General features: G+C 37.2%; 1 protein-coding gene across 3 annotated transcripts in view; it reads left to right on the top strand.

Annotated features, from left to right (window-relative positions):
• The window catches only part of LEPR (leptin receptor), a 1381011-nt gene that overhangs the window by 1081363 nt on the left and 272250 nt on the right, over positions 1-27398 (top strand). For all 3 annotated transcript variants that reach the window (XM_044085570.1, XM_044085571.1, XM_044085569.1), the window contains exons 12-13: positions 20440-20593; positions 20706-20788. In XM_044085570.1, coding sequence (XP_043941505.1) covers positions 20440-20593; positions 20706-20788 — 237 coding nt within the window. The remainder of the gene's footprint in view (positions 1-20439; positions 20594-20705; positions 20789-27398) is intronic.

Below are 27398 nucleotides of genomic sequence, written 5' to 3' on the forward strand. Positions count from 1 at the left end.
ATCCTTTTTAAAAACATATAAGAATGTGACTATCACTAGAGATACACAATTACAACTTTTTTACAATTCATGGAGCTTTACTCTCTCCATGTACTCTGAGTCACGTTCAGATGAAGTAAGGAAAGAGTATAGGAGTTCTGTGTGTGTCACACTTTTGAAAACTGCGGAACACTTTGTCTGGCCTGTTATATCTTTGTTATTAAAAGAGAGTAAATCTTCTTAACTATATTACAAGACAGAGAGAAGAAGAAAGAAAGAAAGAAAGAAAGAAAGAAAGAAAGAAAGAAAGAAAGAAAGAAAGAAAAGAAAAGGAAACTGCAGCACTGTGATGATGTGAGGTATTGCCAGCTGTGCCAGGAGAGGTAGGGCAGTTGGTGTGTAACATATGTCAGCAATAGATAGAGTTTTGTAAAGAATTATATGCATTTGCATATCAAACTGATTTGTACAGGTGCTTGTACTGGAAATGTATTTATAAAGTTGCTTGCATTAAAAGTGTACCAACAGTGGGTCCTGCTGGACAGAATAGAAATGCACCTGCATGTCAGACTGTATTTTACCTGTTGAAATGAATATATTGTAACAGAGGATACTGGAAGAGAAGTGGTTAACCTCAGTCCAGCTAACATTAGCAAATATTCTGAAATTAAATTACCTAGTTTAAGCCATAAATATTGTATCTTACAGTTCGGATTGCAGCCAGAGACAAAATGCCTGTGAAAACCAGGACTAGAAATCCTACTGTATTGTCCTTAGGGGTTAACTGATTGCTACCCTGTAAGGGTGGAAGTTTTTGAACTGGTGTTATAGCTTTCAGATTCTATAACACATGTTAGCAAAGCTCAATGTGTGTGTGTGTATTGTAACACATATACGGAAGATTCTGCCTCGGTTTATAGTAAAAGGGGTAGTGTGGGAACCAGAAGTCAAGTGACCAGATGTATGTGATGTCATTCTGTAATCCAGCACTGAAATTATGTTTTAATACTAGATGAAACAGACTTCTCAAAGCAGTCTGTTTGTGAAACCTGACAAATCATCTTGCCTTGCTCTAGTAAGTGAACTAGGGGGCAGTAATTCTTTAGATCAGTCAAGAAAACATAGTGAGATTAATTAAGTACTATTTTTGTATCTATGTGAATCTTTCCATTGGTATTTTTAATATATCATGTGGCTGAAACTCTGGTATTTATTGTAAATAGATATTTAGTATTTTCATGTTTTTTTATTATTTATTATTAAATATATTTGTTATTTTATTATTTATTATTAAATATATTTAAATGTTTCATTGTGGCTTGTCTTTTAGAGAATATTTTAACCTTCATGCCCAGACAGACTATCCCGGCCAACAAATGTCAAATAAATAGTAAATAAATACTTATATTTATTTGGTAACACTGTGGCTGCTTCTGAAAGCCTTGCTGCATTGGTCAGACACTACCATTTGTATTCATATTAATTTTAGTCTGCATAATTGGGTACCCCTGTATGAATCTTAGAGTAGCTGACTTTAGAGTGTTCTGGTGGCAGTATCTACCTTATAGTTTGGACAGAGGGCGCATAGCTGGTAAATCTGTTCCAGCCTTTCCCAGGTGTGTGTGTGTGTGTGTGTGTGTGTGCGTGTGTGTGTGTGTGTGTGTGTGTGTGTGTGTGTGTGTGTGTGTGTGTGTGTGTGTGTGTGTGTGTGAGTGTGTGTGTGTAAATCAAATATCAAAGAGTGTGTGTGTCAGCTACTTGTAGCAGGGACACAGAGCACTGCTTTCACAGACAGAGTGGTGGAGGGCTTGGCTTGCAATACTCGGCTGAGAACTCAACTCTACAGCTGTGGTCAGTGTGGAGTCTTATTTGGGGCCTGGAGAGGGGGGGGGGTAAACCCAGCCCCAGGACAGGAGTGTGCTCCCTGTTTACTCTTTAGAGAAATTATGCTTGGTGCAGAGATCTGCATCTGGAAATACAGTGTGTATATATTTTTGTTCCAAGTGAACATCCCTCACCAGTATCAGTGGTGAGGCTCCTTGATTACTGCCCAGAAGAGGGACATCACAAGGACCATGAAGTGTTTCACAGCTATGAAGGCTGTGTCTGTTGTATTTTTGGAGTAAATTCTGACTTATCTGCTAAAATGTATTACAAGACATGGAGATGGAAGAAAAAAAGAAAGAAAGAAAGAAAGAAAGAAAGAAAGAAAGAAAGAAAGAAAGAAAGAAAGAAAGAAAGAAAAAAGAAAGAAAGAAAACTGATGGACCATGATGCTTGTTACAGTTTTGAAAGTTGTAGCAGGTTTTGCACTGCCTCATTGACAGTGACCCACAACAAAGTGTGATCTGCAAACAACTATAAATGACATTAAACACTTGGTGTCTCCAAATACAAAAAAAGAAAATATAACAGTCCCAAGACAATTACAACCTTTAAAGCTGTTTAGCTCTTCCTCAGTATTTTGTGGTGGCTGACATGAAACTAAATGTTAACAGTGTTTTTACTTCTGTTAATATCAAATTAATGTGATGCTGGTATCAAAACATTAGGGATAAACAATATACATAATATGGATCAATAGTCCACAAACAAAATAGGCTGTACTTGATAACTGATTTAAGTTGTCCTGATAGGTCATGTTTTAAACTATTTAGGAGGTAGTCAGGGATATTGTCAAGCTCATTTGAGGTGTGTTTTTAGCCTTAGTGAGTGCTGCTATGACCTGATCCCTGCTGATAGTTGGGGGAAATTATGCTGGTAGAGATTTTACAAGATGTGGTAGTGAGGAGGTGGGGGTGAAGTTTGAGATGAATTTTTTGTCAGCAGGTTCACTATGTCACTTTTCTCAGTGATGGTGGCACAGTTTATTACCAGTTCTACACTGTATTGCATGCTATCTTTGAAGTTTTGGCCATAACTGTAGCAGACCTCGTGGTTGTCTTTAGCCTTAGAAGCTGTCTTGACCTCATAATAGACCTTATTGGACTTAATTAGTCCTCTTTAGTTTAATTAATAAGCTCTTGTCATCATGAGAGTTGTTCTTTCTGATTTTGGCCATAACTTTTTCCTTTTATTATATATCCTGTTAAGATTAGAATTCCACCAGTGTGGTTTATCTTGGGCTTACTTCTGGTAGGTACAGCAGCCTCTATGCAGCCATTTATATGTTTGTACAGCATTTCTGTGAATAATTCTACACATGCTATTGTGAACTGTGGGTTAGGAAGGAATTTTAACAAACTGTTGCTTAATAGGATGTAGTTTATTTTAGAATAGCTCCTAGCTGTAGCAGGTTTTGATGCTTTTTCAAGTTGTTTTTTATTTCGTATGAGACACATTTATGATGTATCCTCACCAGTGAAGACATGACATGGGGGAGTGCAGCACTCTTCCATATTGGTATGAACTCGATCCAGTATGATTGTACCTCTGGTTGAAGTGCTCACTAACTGGTCAAGTGCATTTTTGCATTTGTGTTAATAAAGTCCAGGTAATGTTGTGTCTGCAAGCCGAAGGCAGTGTATGTTTTCCAATCTATAGAAGGGGTAATTAAATTCTCTCATGAACAGAGTATTTTAATGGGATGGAGATTTCATCATTAGGTCTAGATAAGATTTGTGGGATTCTTGTGACATGTATGTTGATCTATAGCTTGCTGTGATATGGTAAGGAAATCTACCTATGGTGATTTGCATGTGAGTGCACTCCATGGTATCATTCTATTTAACCATCCTTGAGGTATACATGTTCCTAATGAAGATCAAGACACCTCCTCCATTAGTCTCTGTCTGTGCAGCTGATCATCTAAATGTGTGGAAGGCACTATAGCCATGCAATGATGAATTACTTTCTGCTGCTTTAAATCATGTCTTGGTAATGACACAGATGTCTATATTCTCGAGAGTGAGGAGAGCTTGTAGGGTGTGGAGTTTCTTGTTAAAGCTTCTAGCATTGACTAGTAACAGCTTTAGGTTCCTCTATGTTTTATTTGCTATGTCAGTTGCTTTATCACTTTGACATTGCCGAAAAAAAGGATCTAAGATAGTGGATAAAGTTTTAGCCAAAATCAAGAAGCCAAGGGGGAACAGGTGCAGGCCATCTATAGTAATACGACTTGTTGACCATATCCTCTAAGGGTGACAGATATTGAATCCCCCAGGACTGATACCAGAAACTAAGCCAACTGCTAAAGTCAATCATTTTTTGTTCATACTGTCAGATCATCCTTTATGAAGGTGGAATACTGCTCAGTGCATGGCACATACCTGTCTGGGACATATATTCAGAGAGGTCCATAATGTCTCTCTTCATATAGTCCAGAGATATACATCTCAGATCACTTATGCTCACATGGACTGTGATAGGATCATACTGGAACTTGTGGAGGAATGGCTTGAGTGTGTGTATAACTTGGTGGAGCTTGGCACCAGATAAACAAGTGAATGTAATCTTCTCCTTGCCCAGTTTGTTGAGTGGGGCATCTGTGTGTCGTCCAGTGGAGTCCCCTATGACACAAGTATTTGGCAAATTGCTTGCTTGCTTGCTTGCCTTCTGGGCTTTGTTTTTGGGAATCCATTAGGTTTAGTCTTATGTGTGCTGTTAGGTGTTGCTTTTGGTGTGCACTTTAAAGATTACTGAGGATAAGAGTTGGCATTTACAGGCTTAGTAGATCTTTGAGGTTTGGGAGTATTGATTGTTGGTGCCTCAGCATAATATGGCCTATGTGTGTGTGTGGATACTATGTGTGGTGGGTGTAGTGTGTGCATTCCAATCTTGTTTGCATGCAAGATTTTTGCCTACAAAGAAATTGTGTATGTACATCTTTCGCATAATGTGTTGGTTTCATTAAGGATTAAAAGGTTTTCTGTGAACATAAGACAATTACTGCATCATCTCAGGATGCCCATATCTACCAAGCTGACTACAGAGACATTTGGAAATTGCATATCCATGTTGGCCAGACTTTTGTTAGGGTGGACTATTAGAATTTGAAGACTGAGTTTTACAGAGGTCTTATATGGTGGTCTCTAGGGTTAGGGACTATTGTTGAATAGTCCTAGGATATGGTGTTAGATAGTGCTACAATATGGAATTACTGATATCTGATGTGCAAGCTACTGCCCTGAGCTTAACTCCATCCAGTGCATCACTAAACTGCATGTTGTAGTCCTAGAACTAATTTTATATGTAGAATTGACTGTCTAGGCACTTGAATCTGTACAGGACACTGCTAACCACTGCTGCATTATGAGCACCTCCATGCAAATGCATGTAATTTATAGCAGCAGGAATGAAAGCAAAATCTAACTCCTGAGCCCACTGGCCAATAAATGATTGCATTTTAAACCCTCTGGAGCACTTCCTATCTCATATAGACAACACAAACACCTTCTGCCACAAAATGAATGTCCTTTAAATGTAAAAACACAGCAAAAAAAATAAAAAATACCCTCAGTACAATGCAATAGCAGACAACTTTTTTCTCTAGCTAAACTGCCCCACTATAAGGCAATTACAAGACAAAACAGATTCAAGTTGAGTCATCAAAGGTAATTTCAGTGAACAGAAAAAAAAAAGGAAAACCATTCGCCAAAACCCCTTTGATTCACAACTCAACAATTTTGTTTTACAGGGGCAACCTCCCCTGCAGCAACTATGTGGGTGGATGCCCCCCATACTTCCTGGATTTATGTATACCAACTCTGAGGTCACACAACAGTGGAGAAAAAGGAAAACTCCATGAACTGGTAAAAGTAATTTTGGCAAACAGCACACTTTCTTTTTCCATTCACCATAATTGCATTCAATGACATGACATGCTCCCACCAAAACAGTTCAAGTACCAAACAGCAAGGAGAAAAGGGGATGTGTAGTAAAAATTCACTTAAAATGCACAGAAAGTTGCAAAATACAAGCAGCAATCACCTATACAGTAATAAACAGGTGCAATATTTCAGTTTAAGTACTTATATTTGCCTGGATAGCACTGCATTCAGTGAAAACACCTCTTGAAGTTCAAGCAAGATGACAAGGTTTGCTAAGGTCTGTGGAAATGAACACAGAACTGCACAAATATGCCTATTTTATAGAAGCAGAAATGAAAGTGAACTCTAACTCCTGAGCTCTCTGGCCAATAAATGACTATCCATTGAGCCCATATGGATTGTGTCCCAGCTCAGATAGACCAGGCAAGTACCTTCTGCTACAAGAAGGATACCCTTAGTCCTCTTAATGTAAAAGCACAGCAAAAAAGGACCTTCAAGTGCAATACAACAAGAAACAATTTATTCTCTAGCTAAATTACCATTCTATAAGGCAATTACAAAATAAAACAGTTTAAGTACCAAACAGTAAGGAGAAAAGACAATTTGTAGTAGAAATGCACAGAAAATGTATTTGTTTAACATTTGTTTACCAGAAAAGTCCAACTAGAACAGAGCCCATTTTCAGCAGAGGCCCAGACAGAAAAGCTCTAGATGCATGTCTTTGGAATATGGGAGGAAACCGGAGCTCCCAGCAGAAACCACACAAATGCAGGGAGGACATGCAGACTCTGGACAAAAGGCACCCCAGCTGAGAATCAAACCAGAAAACCTCTTGCTGTGGGTGGCAATACTAACTGCTGCACTACTGCATTGCATGCCTGGATAGCACTGGATTGTGTAAAAACACCTTTTGAAATTTGCAAAATACAATCAATGATCACTTAAACAGTGAAAAATAAGTTCATTATTTCACTTTAAGAACTTATCTTTGCCTGGATGGCACTGAATGCAGTGGAAACACCTCCTGAATCACATAAAAGATTCCACATTTTGCTGAGCTCTGTGGAAATTAACTTACAGCTTTCATTTGTATTTTCCAACTCATATAGACCAGACCACCACCTGCTGCTACTAGATGGAATACCCCACCGCTCTTAATGTAAAAGCAAAAATAAGATTGCTTGAGAGTGTATGCTAACACAAAACAACTTTAACAAACTAGTTGGACAAGGTGAACTCATGTCAGTCAGACCAATAGCAAGACAGTTTGAGCAAATGCAGTAGCTTCAGCCTTAAATATAGATAAATGCACAAATAAAACAAGAAATCAGTAGTCAATCACTTAAATAGCATCTGAAAGTGTGGTTTAAAATACAGTACTTAGTTTTTGCCTGGATGGCAGGTAATGCATGGAAATCACTTCAGAGGCACAGATGAAGACACTGAGCATTGCTGAGCTTTGTTGGAATCAGCCAAGAGCCTCGCAAACACATAGATTTATGCAGGCATTTAAAACACAGGAAAATGTATAGAGTCCCTTTAGCAGAGCCAAAGTTGCAGGAATACAACAAGTGAATACCAACAGAAATGCAAAGTAGCAAATTACTACTTGTTTGCTAAATACATTACCCCCTTTGTAATGTACCTAACCAGCAAAATTCAACAAATGGAATATCCACAGAGGTTCCTCAATGAAAGAAGATAGGGTTTAAATAACATGTGCTATTCGGACCACCTCAAAACCCTATCCCTGTATACACTTACCAATGGTACCAGAACTTATCAGACATTTGGGATGCATGGCTAGGCTTAAATAGGCCACATTGGTTGTTAGCTTAGTACATGCCTATGAACCTATGAACACACTAACACTGCCAGTGCAGCTTCTTCAAAGTGCAGTTCTCAGCAATCAGCAAACAGTACAATATCAGGGTACTTGAAAATGATTTAAAGTGTGAAAATGGCAAATAAAGCAGTTAGATTAAGTTGAAAACAATAAAATAAATATTTTATCTGCCAAGGATGTCACAGGATTTATTCTGGACCCTTTCAGAGTGCGGCAAGAATACTAAACAGATGCGAATTCTGAGGAAAATCATGATCTGTAGTGAGGGAGGTTAACTCAAGAGCAATACTTGTCTGCTGAGGTGGCTCTCAGTATCATGGCTCAGTGTAAAACAATGGGTGGAAAAATACCTACTTAGCTTACACAAGTGACTATAGCAACTGAAGGGGAAGTATAGAAATGTTCAACCAATCAAACTAGTTGATTAATCACTCAATTACGTATACAAGTTGGTTGAAGTGCTCAGTCCTTTAATTTAAAATTCTCAGTACTTTTAGTAGAAAAACACTCATATGTAATGTGTAATTCAGTCTAAACTGATCTAACAAATATATAACATATAAAATCGTATAATAAAACATATAATATTATAAAAACACTATTCTACCAACACTTAAATTCATATACAAATCCTACTGCCTTAAATGCGTATTCTATTCAATTTTTGTATTCCAAAACAGGCTTTATAGAAATGCTATTGTTAATTCCAGGGTGTACTGTTGCATTTAACAAAATTTGCCATCTAGTTTCTTTTTCCCCTAATTTCTCACTTATGTTACCACCCCTGGGATTAGCCATTATTTGTTCTAGAATTGCAAATTTAAATGTATTGCAAGTTGGACTTTTGACAAGGTGCCTATATAATGCATTGTTTATATCTTTTTTTCTAATGCAATAGAAATGATCAAAAATTGTCTTTCTTAAGCACCTGTCTGTTTTGCCCACATAATAACTTGGGCACGTTGTACATTTGGCTAAGTAAATCACATGTAGGGTGCGACAATTGCCATTCTTAAACCTTATTACAGTTTGGTTTGTATCCTCCAAAGTAAGAGTGGGGTCTTCCATTACAGCACTACATTGGTTGCACTGTCCACATTTACGGGTGCCACCTTCCTTTCTTTTATTTTTACTAGTGAAGGGCTTACTCTCAAATTTGTTCTTTAAATTTTGTCCTGTTTTATAGACAAACACAGGATGCTCTCCTAATAACTTATAAATATTTTCATCTGTTTTCATTATATTCCAGTTACCTTCCACTATCTTTTGTATTTCTTTAACATGAGTACTGTATTGGAATATACAAGCTCGTTGAAACTTGTTATTAGCTTGACTATTGCTTGGACAACTAGTGGTGTTCAAAGTTCTACTAGGCCCTGTACCCAATAGGGGTTTGTACTTCTTACCCCATTCTTCTTTAACATATTCAACTAGTTTGATTGGTTGAACATTTATATATAACCCAGCATGTAACAAAGGATTGTGTTCTGATGCAGTCTATTATAGATGAAAGCACTTAACGAAGAGCTACGAGTGTTTTGTACTTATAAATAAAGAAGTGTTCTCTCTGGATCTACACTTGTTTTTGTGGGACCTAGACACCAAGCACAGCGAATGGAGATTGTGTGTATCTCTTATATTGTTGACTTTCGCTGACAGTTGTTACAATTGAAGGGGAAGGGAGGAATTGGCTTTTAAAACATTAGCAAAAGGGTAGGGGTTGGGAAAAATCCAAGCTTGCTGTAAAAAGCCAAAGAAATCAGATAACCCAGCTTGTTGTCCACAGTATATCAGGTCAACATGTGAGCCAAAATGCCCATGAAAATGTTTTGGCCCAGTGAAATACAATTAATTAAACAAAGACCAGGACAACAATCCAGTCAATAAATCAGATTTATACAAACCAGATAAAACCAAATCCAAGAGTTTTTACAGCACAGCCACGCTCCCACCAAGGCAGATCATAAGTTCTTTGATTTCTGCTTCTAACAATACCATCTAAGCTAAAGAACAAAAGACAGTTTACTTACAGAAAATCCAAGCTGGTATTAGAAGCCAGACAAATCAGATACTGCAGCTTGTTGTCCACAGTATATCAGGCCAGCATGTGAGCCAAACTGGCAGTTTCTGAATACAATAGCTTCGGGGACATACATATTTTTTAAACAAATTATTTTTATTTTTGATAATAATATAATTAATATTACATAATTAAAACTTAATAAATGATAAACTCAAAATTAAATGTTTAACTATATGCAATATGTACAAAGGCCTGAAAAAAATAAGAAAAATAAGACATTTACATTGCTCAGTAAGGAATAAACAATGTAAAGAAGACTTTCCGTTATCCACTGAGGAGAGGTAGAATCCTTTTGTAAAGTGTCAATAAGAGATATAACTTTTTCCAAGGATTGTTAATGAAAGCTTTGGGATGAATTCTCTATTCTTTGACTTTGGTTTCTTTAAGCATAGTTTATTTTAACAAGGATAATAAGTCTTTGATGAGTGGAGGAGAAGATGAATTCCATTTCCTTGTATTAATTTTCCTGGCAATCGCAACTATTGTCCAAAGTAAAAAAAAAGTTATCTTAATTCAAAAGAGCTCCATCATTAACATTAGAATTAGTTTTATTTAATGTTAATGATGAGGACATATATTTTTCATCACATTCCAATTCTTTTTATAAGTCTTTATTTATTTTGACATTTAGGGCAAAATAGGATCCTTAACTGATGCCGTTGGGCAAGTTCTGCTGCGAAGATACCCCTTCTAAGTTATTCTGTCTGATGTACTAAATTTGCTGTCCCTCCAAGGGATGGTGTGGATCTTGACATTGAGATGGTAGAATCAGATCTATTAAAATTCCAAGTCAGTAGGCCTATGAATCCATATTTCTTACTTTAAAATAAACATTTTAATCAGCTTTATGTAAGTTTCTCTTCATTGCCAGATGCAAGAAATACTGCCCTTATTGCTTAAATTATATAGCGGGACTATAATCTATAGGATGACAGTATTTATTTATATTTTTCACCATGTAGGTGAGCTGGTCTAGGAACCATTTTCAGCCACAACCAGGGCTGCAGAGGAGCATGTAATACATACACTGTTAGTAAAGAAATGTGAGAATATTACAGACAAAATGGAAAACCAGGATCATTATTCATCTATGCGTGATATTTAATGTTATTTTCAAAATGAACAGATAACATTTAATTAGACAATGCAGGTATTGTGCAGTATTTACATTTAAGAAATAGCAATCAATTGTGCAAGTACTTAGACAATGTAGATTATCAGTGAGTAATAGGGACACTTATGGGTGTTATACTTGGCATGATAGCAGCCCATGAAGTTTAAAAATCATATTAGCTTTTAATGTGAGCAAAATTAGACCACCTCAGTTAAGTGCTAGCAGAGAACTTTCAAACTGAATGGCAGTAGTCCAAACTAAACAATAAAATATGGCATCTTTGGCCTGAATTGGACGTTTCTTCTCAGACCACCTAGTTTCTTTTCTTCTGGGCTGCAGTAGTAGTCATCGTAACATAGTGGTGCAGGTTCTGGAATTCAAACTGGTTGATCTGAAAATTAAAACATATAAGAAAAATTTGAAGCCTGTAGGTTTTGGTCAGGGGTAAGGCCAAGAATGCAGTGGTCTTCTAAAGGGAAAACAACCAATCAGCTTTGCAGCTATCTTCTCTAATAACTGTAGAACAAGTACATAGTTCAAGAAACCATAAATCATGCAATAATCACACACCAATATCACCAACCTTTTGTGTTTTGAACTATAATCTTAGGCTGAAAACTCTGTTCAAGACTCAAAAGGAAATAGTTTTTGTTAGGAGAATGCAGAGTGAGACTTTGTTAGATCTTGGCTTAAATATTATGACAAAAATAAATATCATCTGTGACAGTTAGAATTCCCTATTTCCATAATTATGCACTGACCCATTTTAAATTTCTGGCTGTCTGCTATAAAATAGTCATCAATGGATCATCTATTTGACAATCCATAGTCAGTAATTGCCCTTCTGCAAAAACAAAAATATTAAAAGAACTAAGAGGGAGCAGTTTGAAGGCTGGACATGTCCCAATTAATTGCCAATTGAATAGTGCACACAGTTATATGACAATTAGCACAGGACCCAAGTAAATATGCTAAACTGTCTATTTCTGTACATTGTCAGTTGGACTCTGTCAAGCAATGAGGACACTGAGAGCCTGATGAAGAACTGAAGGAAGTTGGCAATGAGAAGTCTGTTTTCTGTGTCAACCTCAAATAGATTCAGCATGCCCAAGGTAGGGGAGACCCAAATGTGTCCCCTGATAAGGCTTTGGAAATAGATTGTGCATCAGCATCCTATGCTATGTTGGTACCTGGCCAAGCATGTAAATGATGTGTGTGATTACATCATAAGTAAAACATGTGATGAGCTGACATTTAAGTCCAGCAAGAAGACCATGAATAATTCTTTAAAATCACCTAAAGACTGATGTGTATTACTTCAGTATCATCTTGTAATATTTATGTATCGGGCACTGGTATTCCTTGCCAGTCTAATGATTACCCTCACAGCAGGTAACTTTCTCTGGTGAGTATGTCAATGATACAACTACTCCTGTGTCTCATGACCAGAGCAGCAGTGTTGTTCAGTTGTAATTGCTGTCCTAATTTGCTACCCATCTAAATCTAGCTCTCTGTGGTGCTTACTTTATTGTGTCTGGGGTTGGGCAGAGAGTACTTTGAGATTTTGACTGCAGAGCAGGTTTTCAACACAGGATATTTTAGACCTTTATTGTTTACTTAGCATTGCTATTATTTGTCTAAATCCTTTTATATAATGAAATGTTTAATTATGAATGCAAGAGTTCGTATTACTAACATTAACAGCATCAGTTATTAACATTGATTAAGAAACTTAAAGCTAATAATAATTTTTCTAAAAGGAATAAGGTTAGCATGCAAGCAGTGCGGATATACTTTTTTCAAGTAGAATGTGCTTAGCATGTAGAGACTATCAAAACCATCTTAAAGAGGATTAGCAGTATTACTGCATGCGAAAAGGGGAGTGGATTGATCTATCAGTTGCTCATGATAAAGACGGGAGGTGGCTAGTGTTATGCTGCCAAATAAATCGATGTCCTGTCAGTGCATGGAATTAATATGGACCCAGTACGAATCATCCTAATGTATGTCCACATATTTTCTTCATGGATAGGACTTGGAAAAAAAAGATGATTATCCATTTCTAGATACAGAGGATTTTAATATAGCCCCTGGCTAAGTTTTTGACAAGTCTAAAACCAGAGCTTAAAATCACAATGTATTTTATAGCAAAAGCTTCATTAACAGATATTTGCTGTATATGTGGAAGGATTAAAAATGAATGAGCCATGACACGTAGAGATTTTCCAGAATGAATGGACTGAGCAGATTCCTTTCTAGTTTTCTTTGGATTTGTAGTAATTATAGAGAATGTTCAAGTAATGCCATGTCCTCTTTCTCGCCATGAAGTACTTATCTTGCAGGTCACAATGTTGATGCGATCATAGCTGATGAAAACTTAATACACATAAGGTTAAAGAACTGCTACATGAGTTACGATATTTATCTATATGGACTAACTAGAAAAGATCACAAATAATGCCATGTGTGAAAAGTCTAAGATGGAAGTACAGTCTTGCTGTAAAATAGTTAAAACTTTAATTATCAGAAACACAATCAGAGGATACAGCTGTTAAATAATTTCAGTCCAAAAACCATATGCACAACATAAATCTTCCAAGTTTAGAAATTCAAGATATTTGAAAGCTTATTTGGACAGAAAGTTGGAATTATCTAGGGATTGCAGATATGGCGCTCAGCTTTATTTACAGAATACTCATTTACATGCTCGGGACATGACATGAAACAGAAACCGTGAAAGCTTGTGGCTAATTTGGTAAAAGGCAAAGAGCAGGGAGAGGACTAAGAAAACAAAATCAGGTACATTTTAGTCCACTTATTTCATTGTTTGTGGATTTTGTTTTTCATTAACTTTTATTCAGAGAGTGATCAAGGGCTATAAAGAGATGTAAAGTGGGAAGTCAGACTATTTTTAGAAAAAAACATATCATGCAAAAAATAAATGTGTCTGACAAGATCTCATCATAACAGCCAGTATGGTATATATAGTCAGTGCTATATGAGTTAGAAACTACAATAAAATCAATGTCTAATAGAAAGGTCCAGGGTACAGACAGGCTTATATTAAGGTGTGTAAGTTCTTATTTCCTCTTGTAGAAGTTCTTCATAAAACTCAATAAGGAAGACTATTATACTTATAAGTTTCTTTCCACCTATTTATTTAATAAAGAAAGCAAAGATTGTTACCAGTATGTGGATGAAAACTGCAAGAAAAACTCAGCCAACCTAGAGTTTAAACTCTACTGTCTGCTACTACAATTAGTTGACAACCACTGTGCATGTTTTATGGCTGGGTGAGTCACCTGTAGGCCTTAATAAGTTTATAACAAGCACTTCATATGTATCACACACTTATGATCAGTGCCTTTGCAGATTTTATAAATGCATTTGATTTTTTCCCCTGGCCTTATCTGTGATAAACACTAAAGTGAAATGATCACTATGATGAGAAAAAATGTGTATATCTCTGTACCTCTATATACTGTGGGTATGCAGTACAGTACTATAACTTTAAAAAGCCATGCATCCCGTAATTATTTAGAGTCCAGTTTGTTGGTATTAAGTTTGTAATGAGAGATGAAGCTGTTAACATCCCTCTGCCTGTGCTGCCATTTTAACATTGATGTTTTACTTCAGATGTTGGAGTTTCCTTATATTATTTGCATTGCCAATGAATATGACTAGCTGCACATTCTGACATAGCATCAGAATGAGGATATCTCTCAGATAAAATAACTTATAATGCCATTTAATTCCAGAATACTGTGCTAAATACATAGTGGATGCCACCAAGTTCAGAGCACGTTTTACTGAAAAGAGCTACTTTTCCTATAAAAGTAGTTATTTTAGTAAATATTAGCAATAAAGCCCTAGAAATTTCCATTGAAAATGGCCAAATTTAAACCAGTATAAACATCTAGCTTAGTAAAACTATTTGACTGACCATCATGGAGGCAGAGTTTCACAACTTTTTGAATTGTATTGGAACCAGATAATGAAGGTGAAGAAATCCAAGTGCATGCTTTATTATATGCATCAGTGTGCCAAACTAGTGGTCAGTGGAGCCACCTTCACTGAGCAGAGCAACATAGTGAATTTGCTGGCAGATAAATTCAGCTCAAACTTCACCCCCACCTCCCTCCATGAAATAAGTGCTAGCATTACTCCCACCCCAACTATTAACAGGGAGCAGGTCTTGGTGTTGCTAAGGCCAAAAACACAGGCTCAATGGGCTTTGACAACATCCGTGGATGCCTACTAAATAGCTGGAAACATGACTTGAGTCAATTTTGCAACTATAGCCTCAAAACAGGCTTTGTACCATGAGGATGGAGGACTGCAAGTGTTATCTCACTTCAAAAGAATGGACCATCAAATGATGCCAGACATTACAGACTTATTAGTCTGACTAGTCTAACATGTAAAGCCATGAAACAAATTATCATGGAAATGATTAACAAAGATATAAGCAACCTTCAGTCACCAGACCCAACCCACTCTGTCTTTGTCAGGGGAAAATCATGCCTACTAAATCTGGTGGACTTCTTTGAGAAGCTCACCAAGGCAATGGATGATGTAAAATGGTGCATAATGCCTACCTGGACCTAGATAAGGCACTCTATACAATACTGGACTTGAGTATGGTTGGCAAACTCACTGAACTGGGCATAAACCCCTACATAACTCATTGGATTGTTAGCTGGCCCAGAGGGAGGTGCCAGGAAGGCAGGAATAGGGATACTATCTCCAGTAAGAGATTGATCACCAGCTGAGTACTTCAGGGCACTTACTGGAACCTCTTCTGCTTGGCATCTCCATTTCAGAGGTAAAGAATAATGCCAAGGGCCTGTTTGGCTGACCAGGTTTGCAGACACTACAAATTGGGAGCTATCATGGATTCCTTCATGACACCAGTGTCTTACAACAGGGTCTAACACAGACAAATTAATGGTGCCAAAGTCACAAACTAAAAATCAGTGCCAAGTAATGCTTTATAGTGCCTTTTGGGGATGGCCACCCAGGCTAATTACACAATCGATAAGACTCCCCTAAGCATTGACCCAGTAATCAGGGATCTGGAAACACATATAGATGATAGTAAGAAAATCATTCTATGTTGACCAATGTATAAGTAAGAGCATGGCATCCAGGTCCAAGGAAGTCACAGAGTCACTTTATATGGTGCTTCTCAGATCCATCCTCAAGTACAATGCACCCTTTGGCATGTATCTGACCAAACATATGCAACAGTTGGAATGGCCACAAATGTTTTTTACCCAGAGAATCCAGGGTATAAATACATTGTTCTATACAGATTGCCTTAAAGTCCTATCTCCATATGCTGTCTCTTACAGGTTATTGTGAGATGATCTATGCCTAGCATACAAGGCATCCTCGGATCCAGCTCTGGTGGACCTTTTGTATATCCACAAAATGAACAACATCAGAACCACTATGTCCAAGGATTTAAATTTTGTTTGTAACATAAATAAGATATGTCAGTGATACTGATTTGTGTCTCAGAGGATTCCCTTGCTCTGGAATAAGCTCCCCATCCTTGTGAAGCATACAATCCATAACTCTATTTAAGCATAACCTTGACCAATGGATGTGAAATTGGAAATTCACCCTGCATCTGTTCCCCATGTCTCTGATAGACAGAAGTGGACAGTAATGCCCGAACAAACATATCCCCCCACATAACCTCTAGAAACCACCAAACTAACAGACCCACTCATAAAAAAGCCAATAATAGATAGGGACACAAATGGGTTGGATTTCATGGTTAAGTTTATAAATGCCCTGGTGTTCATTGGTCATTAGCTTAGTACATAACTATGAAATATGAACTATTGACAAGGATGTGGAAGCAATATAGAATTCACTCTCATTTTCTCAGGGCAAAAGTATTACATTTCACTCAGTAATTGCTAAAATCAATGAACATTTTTTGTCCAAATTAAGTATTATAAATGAAAATGGATGTGTTGTCATTTCATCAAAAACTTGACTCAGTTTATTTAAACTCAACTCTTTTAAACTCATTTCATCTAAACCAACAAAAATAAAATAAATGCTTTTGTATATTGTAAAATGATTAATCATTGATATGTCCTTTCATAAAATTGTGTAAGTAATAATTTAATTTGCCTTATTACATTATGCTTGGTTGTATGAGCTGGTGGTGTACTTCTTGTGTTTTTTGCCCTTCTTCCACTACAATGGAAATATGAAGTTGTTATATACAACTTCAGGAGATATATTTGCTTTGCTTTTTTTTTAATGAGTAGATTTTCACAAGTTGACTTTTTGATGAAATGACATGCATCCAAAAAAACATATACTTTTACAAATGTATTCAAGCTAAAAAAGTTATTTTTGAAGCTTCTGTAAGATGCTTAGATGAAATTACTGAAAACTTTGTGTTTTGTAAAATTAAAGATGAACAAATTAGACGCAGAATTGTTACTGGGCTCAGTGATGCCAAAAGGTTTCAAAATGTGGAGCTAGAAGTAAATTTAAAAGTTGCAGCTAGATGTACATTTAATTTTGAAAATAGCAACATAAATTGCTAAGAGGGATGAACTAGTAAAGAGACAAAATGCTAAACTCAATACAATATATAAATTGTGTGTGGCAAAGTACAGAGAAAACAGCAAGTTCAATAAAAAGCATTATGCTGGCCTGGGTAGATGTGTACACAAGAAACAAAGTGGATGGCTTGGTAAATGTACGAGGCATAACCCTTTTCATTCTGAGTTAAAGTGGTGTGATGCACATGGCAGAAGGCCTAAGAAATTCAATACATTTGGGCATATTGCTGAAGTTTGTAAATGTAAGTTAGTTAAAGAAGTAGCTTTTAGATTTAAAATCGAGAAAAATGCTAAGAAAGCATTTTTTCGAATTCACTGGTTGTGTCAAATATTGAGTGAGACTAGCAATTAAGACTTCCAATTTCATTGAACCCCACAAAGTTTTAAGATTGATTTCTGGACAATATTACTGTAATATCATGTGCTACTTATAAAACTAGCCTACTGTGCCCACAGCTGCATGAAATGGAAGCAGAAATGCATATTTCTGCAGGTAATCTGGAATGTGTGGATAGCTTATCAGCAGTGTTTGTGTGGAAGGATACAAGTATGAGTTGTAGGTTTATGTGCCGGATGGTCTGTGTATAAGTAATCTGCTCAGCAGAACTGTAAGGTGCAAAATGGGGCTAGTTGCCAGAATAAATGAAATTAATATACATGTCTTTGATGAAGTTAGTCTAAGTGTGATCCAGTAAAAGCAGAGGCAAACACTATCCCATATGCATTGACCACACCTAGAAGAGTGCCATTTCCAATACTGTCAAAAGCAAAGCACTTGATGTGGCTATAAGCATCCTTGTTTCAGTCATTAAAAATAATGGAAAGGTATGAATATGTCTCAACCTGAAGAAGAAAAGTGAAACAGTTATTGAAGAAGGGTTTATTCTACTAATTCTACCAATTGCAGTAAAACAGAGTGATATCAAAGTGTTCATATTAGAGACTTTAAGTGGATTTTCATAGATGTAATTATAGAAAGGCAGTAAAAAGATAAACACCCTCATTTCCCCTTTTTACTAGAACTGAAAGTTTCATGTTTCATTTTTTTTAAAGACTGCCATTTGGGATAACTACAGCATGTGAAATATTTTAACACAAAATTAGCATTATGTTGAAAAAGCATGATGGTGTTGATACTATCATGGCTGATGTATTTGTGTTTGATCTTGATAGACACATGGTTTTTGGCTGGAAGTACAGCTCCAAACCATTAAGAACTCAAGTTTGAAACTAAACAAAGACAAATGTTGTTTTGGAAAATCTGAAATGTTGTATTATCATTAGACCATAATAATAATGCCTATTTGTTAACCTAGTATGCCCACTGGACACACAGTCCATTTTCATTCTTTCTACATAAAGTCTTCACTATCCTGTGTCTAATGGAGCTGTTGAGAGGGCAGAGCAAACTGCTAAGATGATTTTAAGGCAATCAGATCCTGACAGAGCTGCTGTATCATATTATGGTAATCCAAAAAGTGCCAGAGAAGTAAGCCTTTCACAGCTAATATTTGGAGGACAAATAAAGACTAGCTTGTCACTGCTGGAATCCAAGCTTGACCCAAACACTACATATGAGTCCATAATGGAAAATGATCAAGAGCTCTAAAACTACTGTCTTGTTATGGTTTTTATTTATGGATAACAGCACAAGGCAGGAGTATCTACTATCCGGGAAGGAAAGCTCCAGGTTAACAAATTTAATGCAATCAATATTTCCAAAAGAAAAATGCAGCTTCAGTGAATACACAGAATATTAGTCAGCATAATAAAATTTGTATTGCCATTCACAGACATTAATATGCAAACACTGTCTTGAGAGTTTACAGATAGAAGAGTGGTGAATGCAATAGAGTGAGGTATTGCAGGGAATAAGGAAGTTTAAGTGTTAATAGAAAAGTAGGGCTAGAGTAGCAATGTGGCTGTGCTTATTAGAAGGAGATATAGTAGTTTAAGAAGTACAAGGGGATAAACATGTTAAGTTATTTAACTCTTTAAAGGGATGTATAAGAAAGGCGATGAAGAGTGTTAGGAGAGCTATGTCCCAGATGAGCAGCAGAGGAAAAAGCTAGGAGGCAGAGAGAAAGTATTTTAGTAATGCTTTGAAGAGATGAAGGTGTGAGAAAGACCTCATATATAAGAATTTTATTCCAAGTTCTAGTTGTATTACTGTAATAGAGATTGACTCCAGCAGCCCTTTGTGGTTTGTGTAGATGGTAAGCAGCTGTTTATCATTTGACTGAAGGGGATGGATTGGTAGATAGAATTGGAATTTGTGGTTAATTACTGGGCAGGCAAATGAGATATAGATGATTTTTTGGGCTAAGATGAGCTGGATATAAGATAGGTGCTGAGGAACTTCGAACCAGCTAAGTGTTTTCAGTGTTAAAAAGTGGTGGGTCTGTTAAGGTTCCTGATAAGGTAGTTTTATGTGTACATATGCAATAGTGAGCATATATTCAGAATTACAGCCAAATGATAACTTGAGCAGTCTGGTATTGGAGTATCCGCAAATAAAATACGTCAGTTTATCACACCATGCACCACATAATGTGTCAGTAATGACAAACGTGGAGAAACAGTTCTAGGCTATATTAAGAGCTGTGGGTTGGAAATATGATGAAAATGTTTTACACACACAAATGCATGCACATGTGTGTGTGTGTGTGTGTGTGTGTGTGTGTGTGTGTGTGTGTGTGTGTGTGTGTGTATATTTTCTCTTATATTCTAATCAGGCATGATATTTGTAAACTTTTCACACGAGTTTCTGCACTGTACAGTAATTTATAACTAAATAAGTCACTGATAGCAGAAGTAAATGCTGTTGAAAAGAAAGCAATTTTTCCATTGAGTATCACGTGATTGTTTACTAAGTCTGATCATTATGAATGTCAGGCAGAATGATGATGCATGAATTCTGAAAAGCGAATGAATGACTTCTTGCTAATATTAACTATGCTACTTTTGACATTTGATGTATTCCATATTTCTTCATTTGGATGAATCAAGAGAGTTTTGACAGTCACAACAAAAATTCATAACTTGTCTTACTCTAGATACAGAACTTTTTAGACGGAGAATCAAGTTACATAGAAGTTTCAGATCCATGCATTGTGTACATAACTCAAGTCCGCTGTAGAAGGTTTAATACTACAGGCTACTGGAGTCAGTGGAGTGAGCCTGCATATACAACTATTCGGGATATAAGAGGTAAGAATTAAAATTTCCTTATTTACTGCTGAATTTTTTTTGTCTCTTGAAACCTGAAACTCGAGTGAACTTACATTGTAGAATGATATTGTTATGGTTTGCTTTGTTATAGCTCCAGCAAGAGGCCCTGATTTCTGGAGGATAATTAGTGAGGATCCTATAAGTAAAGAAAAACAAGTGACTTTATTATGGAAGGTATGCTTACATTACTTTTTAAAGCATATTTATTAACATTGTGCATTGCATAGTAATATGAGAACACAATCAATTATAGAAGAGAAAACAAATAATTACAATTTTTTTTTTATGTATTACACAAATATTATTTCTGTAACAATTATTCAGTTTTATATTATACAGATTGCTCAAGCCCTACATTCCTTGAAACCTCACTTCTCCTTCTCCTAAACATTATTTTGTATGTATTATTCCCACAGTTTCCATTTATTTCTGTGTAGTTTACATATTTTCCTATTTAAAAATCTCACATCTAACTCTTGTATCTGCTTTGCAACCTACAATAATTCTGTTACAGCTGGTTTTGTTTTTGATTTTCCTTTTTCTAATAATTGCTTTTTTGCCAACATTATACTTAATATGGCCTACCGTGTCTAGACAATTCAGTTTCTGTATCCCAGCTCAAAATAATAATTTCCTTTGTTAAAATAATTTACTCCTTCAAAACATCTGACAAAGTACCCTGAACTTAATTTCTAAGATCTAGCAACTTCTTAAATCCTTGTATTTCTTTTTTATTTTATTCAGTAGAAATGCCATTAATAATAGGAATTGCATTTGGAAAAACCCTTCAGTTTTGGAACATTTGCATATAGTGAATCTATGTTTTAGATTGGAAGGCCTAACTAATTAAGAGTAAGGCAACTCCATGGAATCCCAATACTTATAAAAGTCTATTGAGCCAACAAAAATTAAGGAGTCAGGAAAGAGATCTCTTGTTTCTTCTTTCACATAAGTTGACTACCAAATGTAAAGGCAGGGGAACTCATAACGTGTTATGGAAAAAGATATTCCATTCCCAAATTAATTGCCTACTTTATAAAAAGTAGAAAAGCAGATTTATGTTCATAGTAATAGTACAATATGACATTTTTTAAAAATTATTCTAACATTTTGTTGAACGGTGCTGTGCTTCTGCCACTTTTATTGATTTCTTTAAAAAAAACTTCAGATTGCAGAGGACACTAAATGCAGTCATACGTATACAATAATCCCTAATTATATTTCACAGTCTTGTTCTGTGAAGGAATATAATGCTTTAGATTTCCAGAAGGTGAGAATATATTTTGGTAGTCATGCAGGCTAATATAAATTCTAGTGTCTGGTGTTCTGTCAATTGTAGTTCCAGCTTAACACATTGATATAATTTCACATTAAGATTAATTTCTAATCTTGTATGAGAAAGTAATTTACTGATGTAATGGGCTGTACTTCAATGTCTCTTCATCTAATAATAATTCCACCAAATTTTATTTCATCAATGTTGTGTAGTCCACACTGATAGCATACAGAGAGTTTGAAAACTCCATTAAATGTCATCTAGTGCATTTAAAACAAGTCTGGTGATATGTTGATAAAAATCAGTTAAAGAGATTTACAGTTTTTTCTGCCATCTGGGAAAAGAATAATCCTAGACCAGCCTTCTCTTAAACTATGGCTGGAAACTTTTCATGTTTGTTCCCCAGTATGTATAAACAATCGGCTTAGTTTTTGCATTAATATTCTTACCATTAGGCCTCTGTAATACTTAACAGTAGTCTGTTGTAAAATATGTTTACAAAAAGGAGCTAAGAACTTTTAAAATAATACAAATATTGTTAGCATATCTATCAATATGTCATGATTTTAGCTGGAAAATAAGAACATTCATTGGCTACAGCTGGAAAAATACAACTTAATAATAGAGTGATATGTCAAACCAACCAGTTTAACTGGTCTATTGGACAACCTTCCCTGCTCAAAAAAGGGCAACTCAGTTGCGTTCTAAGCAGCGTTCTCACACCTGTCATTTACAACCTACTCAAATCCATTGCCTTTGCAATCATCAGCAAACTTGCCCAATAGCTAAGCCAAAGTCCTAAGTCCAAATACCACATTCAGGAAAGTCTGACCATAATAGACATGCAGTTTCCCATCATTTCTCCTGACAGCTTGATTGATATTGGCATCTTGAGGCAATGTAGCAATAGCTTTGTGTATACTGACAACCATTTACTCCTAAAGCAAACTAACACCCTATGTGAGAGATGCAAATACACTGTGGAATTGGAGCCAATTCTCTCATGTAAAAAAGAAACTTAGACATCCGACAGGTTGTCAGCAGACATGCTACACCACTTGAGCAAATCTCATCTCTCACACAAAATAAGGTCACAACGCATAAACCTACATACGTGGAGGTACTCACTAACAGCCTACCAAAAGAACAAAGACCTCCCAAATGTATATCACCCACACTCACCACTAAGCAAAAAAAAGCCCACTACATATATCAACACACACACACACACACACAGACACACACACACACACACACACACACACACACACACACACACACACACACACACACACACACACACACACACACTGTCTCAACAAATAAGCCCCTAAGGCAAAACACATCAAATGTCATAGGCAAGTCCTTAGTGAGACACACAGATATCCCTCTCAGGAGACTGGACAAGGAGAAGGATATGGTCAGCTGCCTATCAGGTGCCAGGATCTGACAAATCATGCATGCACTCAAGTCACTCAAGAACAAATACTGTTATGACTCTGTCATAGTCCATGTTGGAGTGAATTACTTCACGTGTACCTCTCTGGATTATATGAAGAGAGGCATGATGGAACCTCTGATTATGAGCCCCAGATCGGTATGTCCCTAGCCTTAAAAAGTATCCTTACCTCATCCAGGATGATGCCATAATATAAACAAAATATTATTGACTTCCGCGATTGGCTTTGCTTCTGGTGTCAGTCCAGGGGGATCCATTAACTGTCAGCCTGAAAGATATGGTAGACAGACATTGCTGCTTTGCTAGAGATGGTCTGCACCTGCCTCCACTAGGCTATTGGATACTGACAAAGGCCATTGCCTCCCTCATAATGCCTTTTTTAAGCAATGTCAAAGCAACAAATTTTCCAACATAAAATCAAATTGAGACAAACACAGGGTTGTGCTGCTTAATGCTAGGAGATTAAACATGAAACTGCACACCCTGCAAGCACTCATAGGTTCATAGGTTCATAGGTAGGTACTAGGCTATTGGCCCTAGGGCCTATATAAGCCTAGCCAAATGGTACCCTGGCTTTCTCCACCCAAGAAAATTATTTTCCTTTGCCCCTTGCTAAAATATTTAAATATGACTGCAGATTTGTTTTTATGAGACCTGTGGCTTCTACTACTACTGGAACTGTCTGGGTATCTTTCTTCTACATTGCTCTTGTTTCTGCCTATAAATCCTGATATTTTATGACTTTGTATCTCTCTGTATGCAAGAAACTAGTCACTGGGTGTAGCGATTTCAATGATCAATGCTACTTTTGTCTTCTTTTCATGGACCACTATAGCTGGTTTTCTTGCATCTATCTTTTGAACTGTTGCTAATAGTTGATCCCATGTGATGCAGATTTCATCATTTTCTATGATGCTTTGTGGCAAATGCTTCCAGTGCTTTACAGCTACTTCATTATTATAATGCTTGCACAATCCCCAGTGCAACAGTCTTGCCACATTATTATGCCTTTCAGTATACAGTTCTTCTGCCATTAGTATATCACAACTAGCAACAAGGTGTGTGACTGTTTCCAATTCTGTTTTACAAAACCTACATTTGTCTGTTTCTGCCACATGTTCATTGGACTTTTTAAACCATTGTTCATAGGTTCATAGGTTGGTACTAGGCTATCAGCCCTAGGGCCTATACAAGTCTAGCCATAACAATTCCCTGGCTATTTCTTCCCACATTATTTACTTTCCTGGACCCCTGTCTAGCAGGGCGACTGACGTGATCCCTGGGGTGAATTTCCTTTCTCCCATCCAATCGTCAAGGTTCCTCTTGAAGAGGTCCAAAGAGGCACTCTGCTTGACATGTATGGGCAATCTATTCCAGAGTCTGGGGAGTCTCTGGGTCAGGAACCTATCCCTCCAGCATGTTTTGTTTATTGTGATGACAAGGTTTAGATCCCTGGAGCATGTAGCTCTGAGGGATTGGGATTTCTTTAAGTGTAGCATGTCCAACAGCTCTGGGTTTGACATGGCCTTCTATGTTAAGCAGAGATCGCCTCTGAGTAGACGATATGCGACAGAGTATAGCTGGAGTTTTTTAAGGCAGTCAGCGTAGGGCATCTGCTTTAGGCCTGTGATTCTTTTAGTGAGGTATTTCTGAGGCCTTTCCAGTTGTTGCAGAAGTCTTGAGAGGTACATACCAAATGGGGCATTGTATTCTATAATGGGTCTAATGAGGGATGAGTACAGTGGGACAATGACCTCCTTTTTTCTGGATGAAAAGCCCTTTGTGATGAGGTGTGCCACATAGAATGATTTCTTGACTGTTGTGGCAATGTGGTTATCGAAGGTGAGACCACTGCCCACCTGTGTCCCTAAGTCTCTTATCACACTTTCTGTGTTTAGTGTACTGCCACCTATATGGTAATTCATGGATACATGTTTTTTCCCAAAGGGGATAACAATACATTTCTTGGCATTGAGCTTGAGCCCATGTCTCTGGCACCAAGCATCTGTTTCCGTAAGGCCCTTTTGTAGAGTATCCACATCATTTGGGGATTCAATAATGGCTCCCAGTTTGCAGTCATCTGCAAACTTTGTTAGCCAGAGTCCCTTAGTGTTGACCTGTACTTCAGAGAAGTAGATGCCAAACAAGAGTGGCCCCAGGACTGAACCCTGAGGTACTCCACTTGTCACTTGTCTGGAGCTGGATTTGGAGTTGGCTACTTTTACAGTGTGGGTTCTATCAGTAAGCCATTTAGCAACCCATTGGGTGACACAGGGATTAATGCCCAACTTAGTAAGTTTATCTATGATTCCAGAGTGGGGGATGGTGTCAAAGGCCTTGGCAAGGTCTAGATAGGCTGTGTGGACCACCTTACCCTTGTCCATGGCTCTGGAGACTAATTCAAAGAAGTCAATCAGGTTCAGGAGACAAGATCGGCCCTTCACAAACCCAAACTGGGTGGGGTCCAGTGTTTGAAGGTTGCCAATGTCTTTGTTTATAAGTTCCTTGCAGGATGCTGATGTCTGTGCAGTTACTGATTCATGGTTCAAGGCTGCTGAAAACACCCCAGCCATGCAAGCCTACAATACATTCCATACAATCAGACCTTAAAATGAGCATGAAGGAACCAAAGGTGGAGGTGTATCCATCTTTATTAAAACCAAATACACTTTGAGACTGGTCAAACAGCATGACTCTCTTGAACTACTCTATGTCCAGTTAACTATTGGACCACATCATTGCTAACTATAGACCCCCCACCATTAACTAGTATAAGCACACTGAATACTTGGATTTACTGGAATCCCTTGCCATACAGCCCAACACATTATTCATGGGAGATTTCAACTATCCTTCCATAGAGTGGGGGAAATACAAGAGCAAAACATGTTTGCCCAGTGGTTCCTAGACTTTGTTAATACAAATAATCTGGAACAGATAGTATGCATCCCCACTAGGGGCTCTAATGCTCTCGACATAGTACTCACCAACATGGGGGGGCACTGTACTTTCCCATGCATCATACCCTCCTTGGTTAGGTCAGAATCAGACCACACATCAGTCTCATTTGAAGTAACTACTGGAACTGACACCCTCACAGGAACAAACATTATTGAAAACTTTACCAAAGCTAACTACAAACTACTAAGCAATGGTATAAAAGGTTTCATACCCCCCGCATTCACATACATCAATGTACACTTAATCAACTGCATAAATTCTGCTGTACCTGACCAGATCAAACCCAGGTCTTCCCATAAAAACAAGCCATGGTGCTGGACTTCAAGTATAAACAGGTTATATAACAAGAGGAAGAAACTGCTGTCCAAAAGCAACAGGGATATCACTCTGCAGAGGAAGAGTTCCCTCCAAAGCCTAAACAAGTATATCAGAAATTTTGTAAAGTCTTCTAAAGCAAATTATGAACTAAAATTGCATCTCCTAGCCAAGGATAATCATAAGGCATTCTTTAACTACATCTGAATCTAAAAGGGAATGCCCAGGTATGTGCTAAACTGGTTGTAAATGAGATCACTCATACTACACTTGAAGATGTCAGCAACCTGCTAGCTGCCAAATGGAGTGCAAAACTTCACTCCCTGTATCCCCATCTACCATATCCCAAAGCATACCTGATATAAATCCTCTGCCTAGTACCTCTAGAGAACAAGTCATCTCTGTGCTTGCCAAGGCCAAAAATGTGGCCTTAAAGGGACCAGATAATATCCCAGGTTGCTTACTAAATAATCTAGAACAAGACCTAGTGGACCCACTTGGCTTTCTATTTAATCATAGCTTGAGAACTGACCTTGTTCCTGCAGAATGGAAAACAGCAACAGTATTTCCCGTGCACAAAGAGGGGCCATCAACTGACCTTGGGAACTGCAGACACATAAGTCTAACCAGCCTCATCTGTAAAGCCATGGAAAGAATTATCATGGACCTTATCAACAAGGACATAAGCAGCCTCCAAATGCTGGACCCAGCCCAGTTTGGCTTCATTAAGGGTAGGTCATGCTTATTAAACCTATGAGAATGTCACCAAAGCT

This window comes from Protopterus annectens, chromosome 10.part0, assembly GCF_019279795.1.
Source record: "Protopterus annectens isolate FY-2018-M chromosome 10.part0, PAN1.0, whole genome shotgun sequence".
NCBI classification, from domain to species: Eukaryota; Metazoa; Chordata; order Ceratodontiformes; family Protopteridae; genus Protopterus; species Protopterus annectens.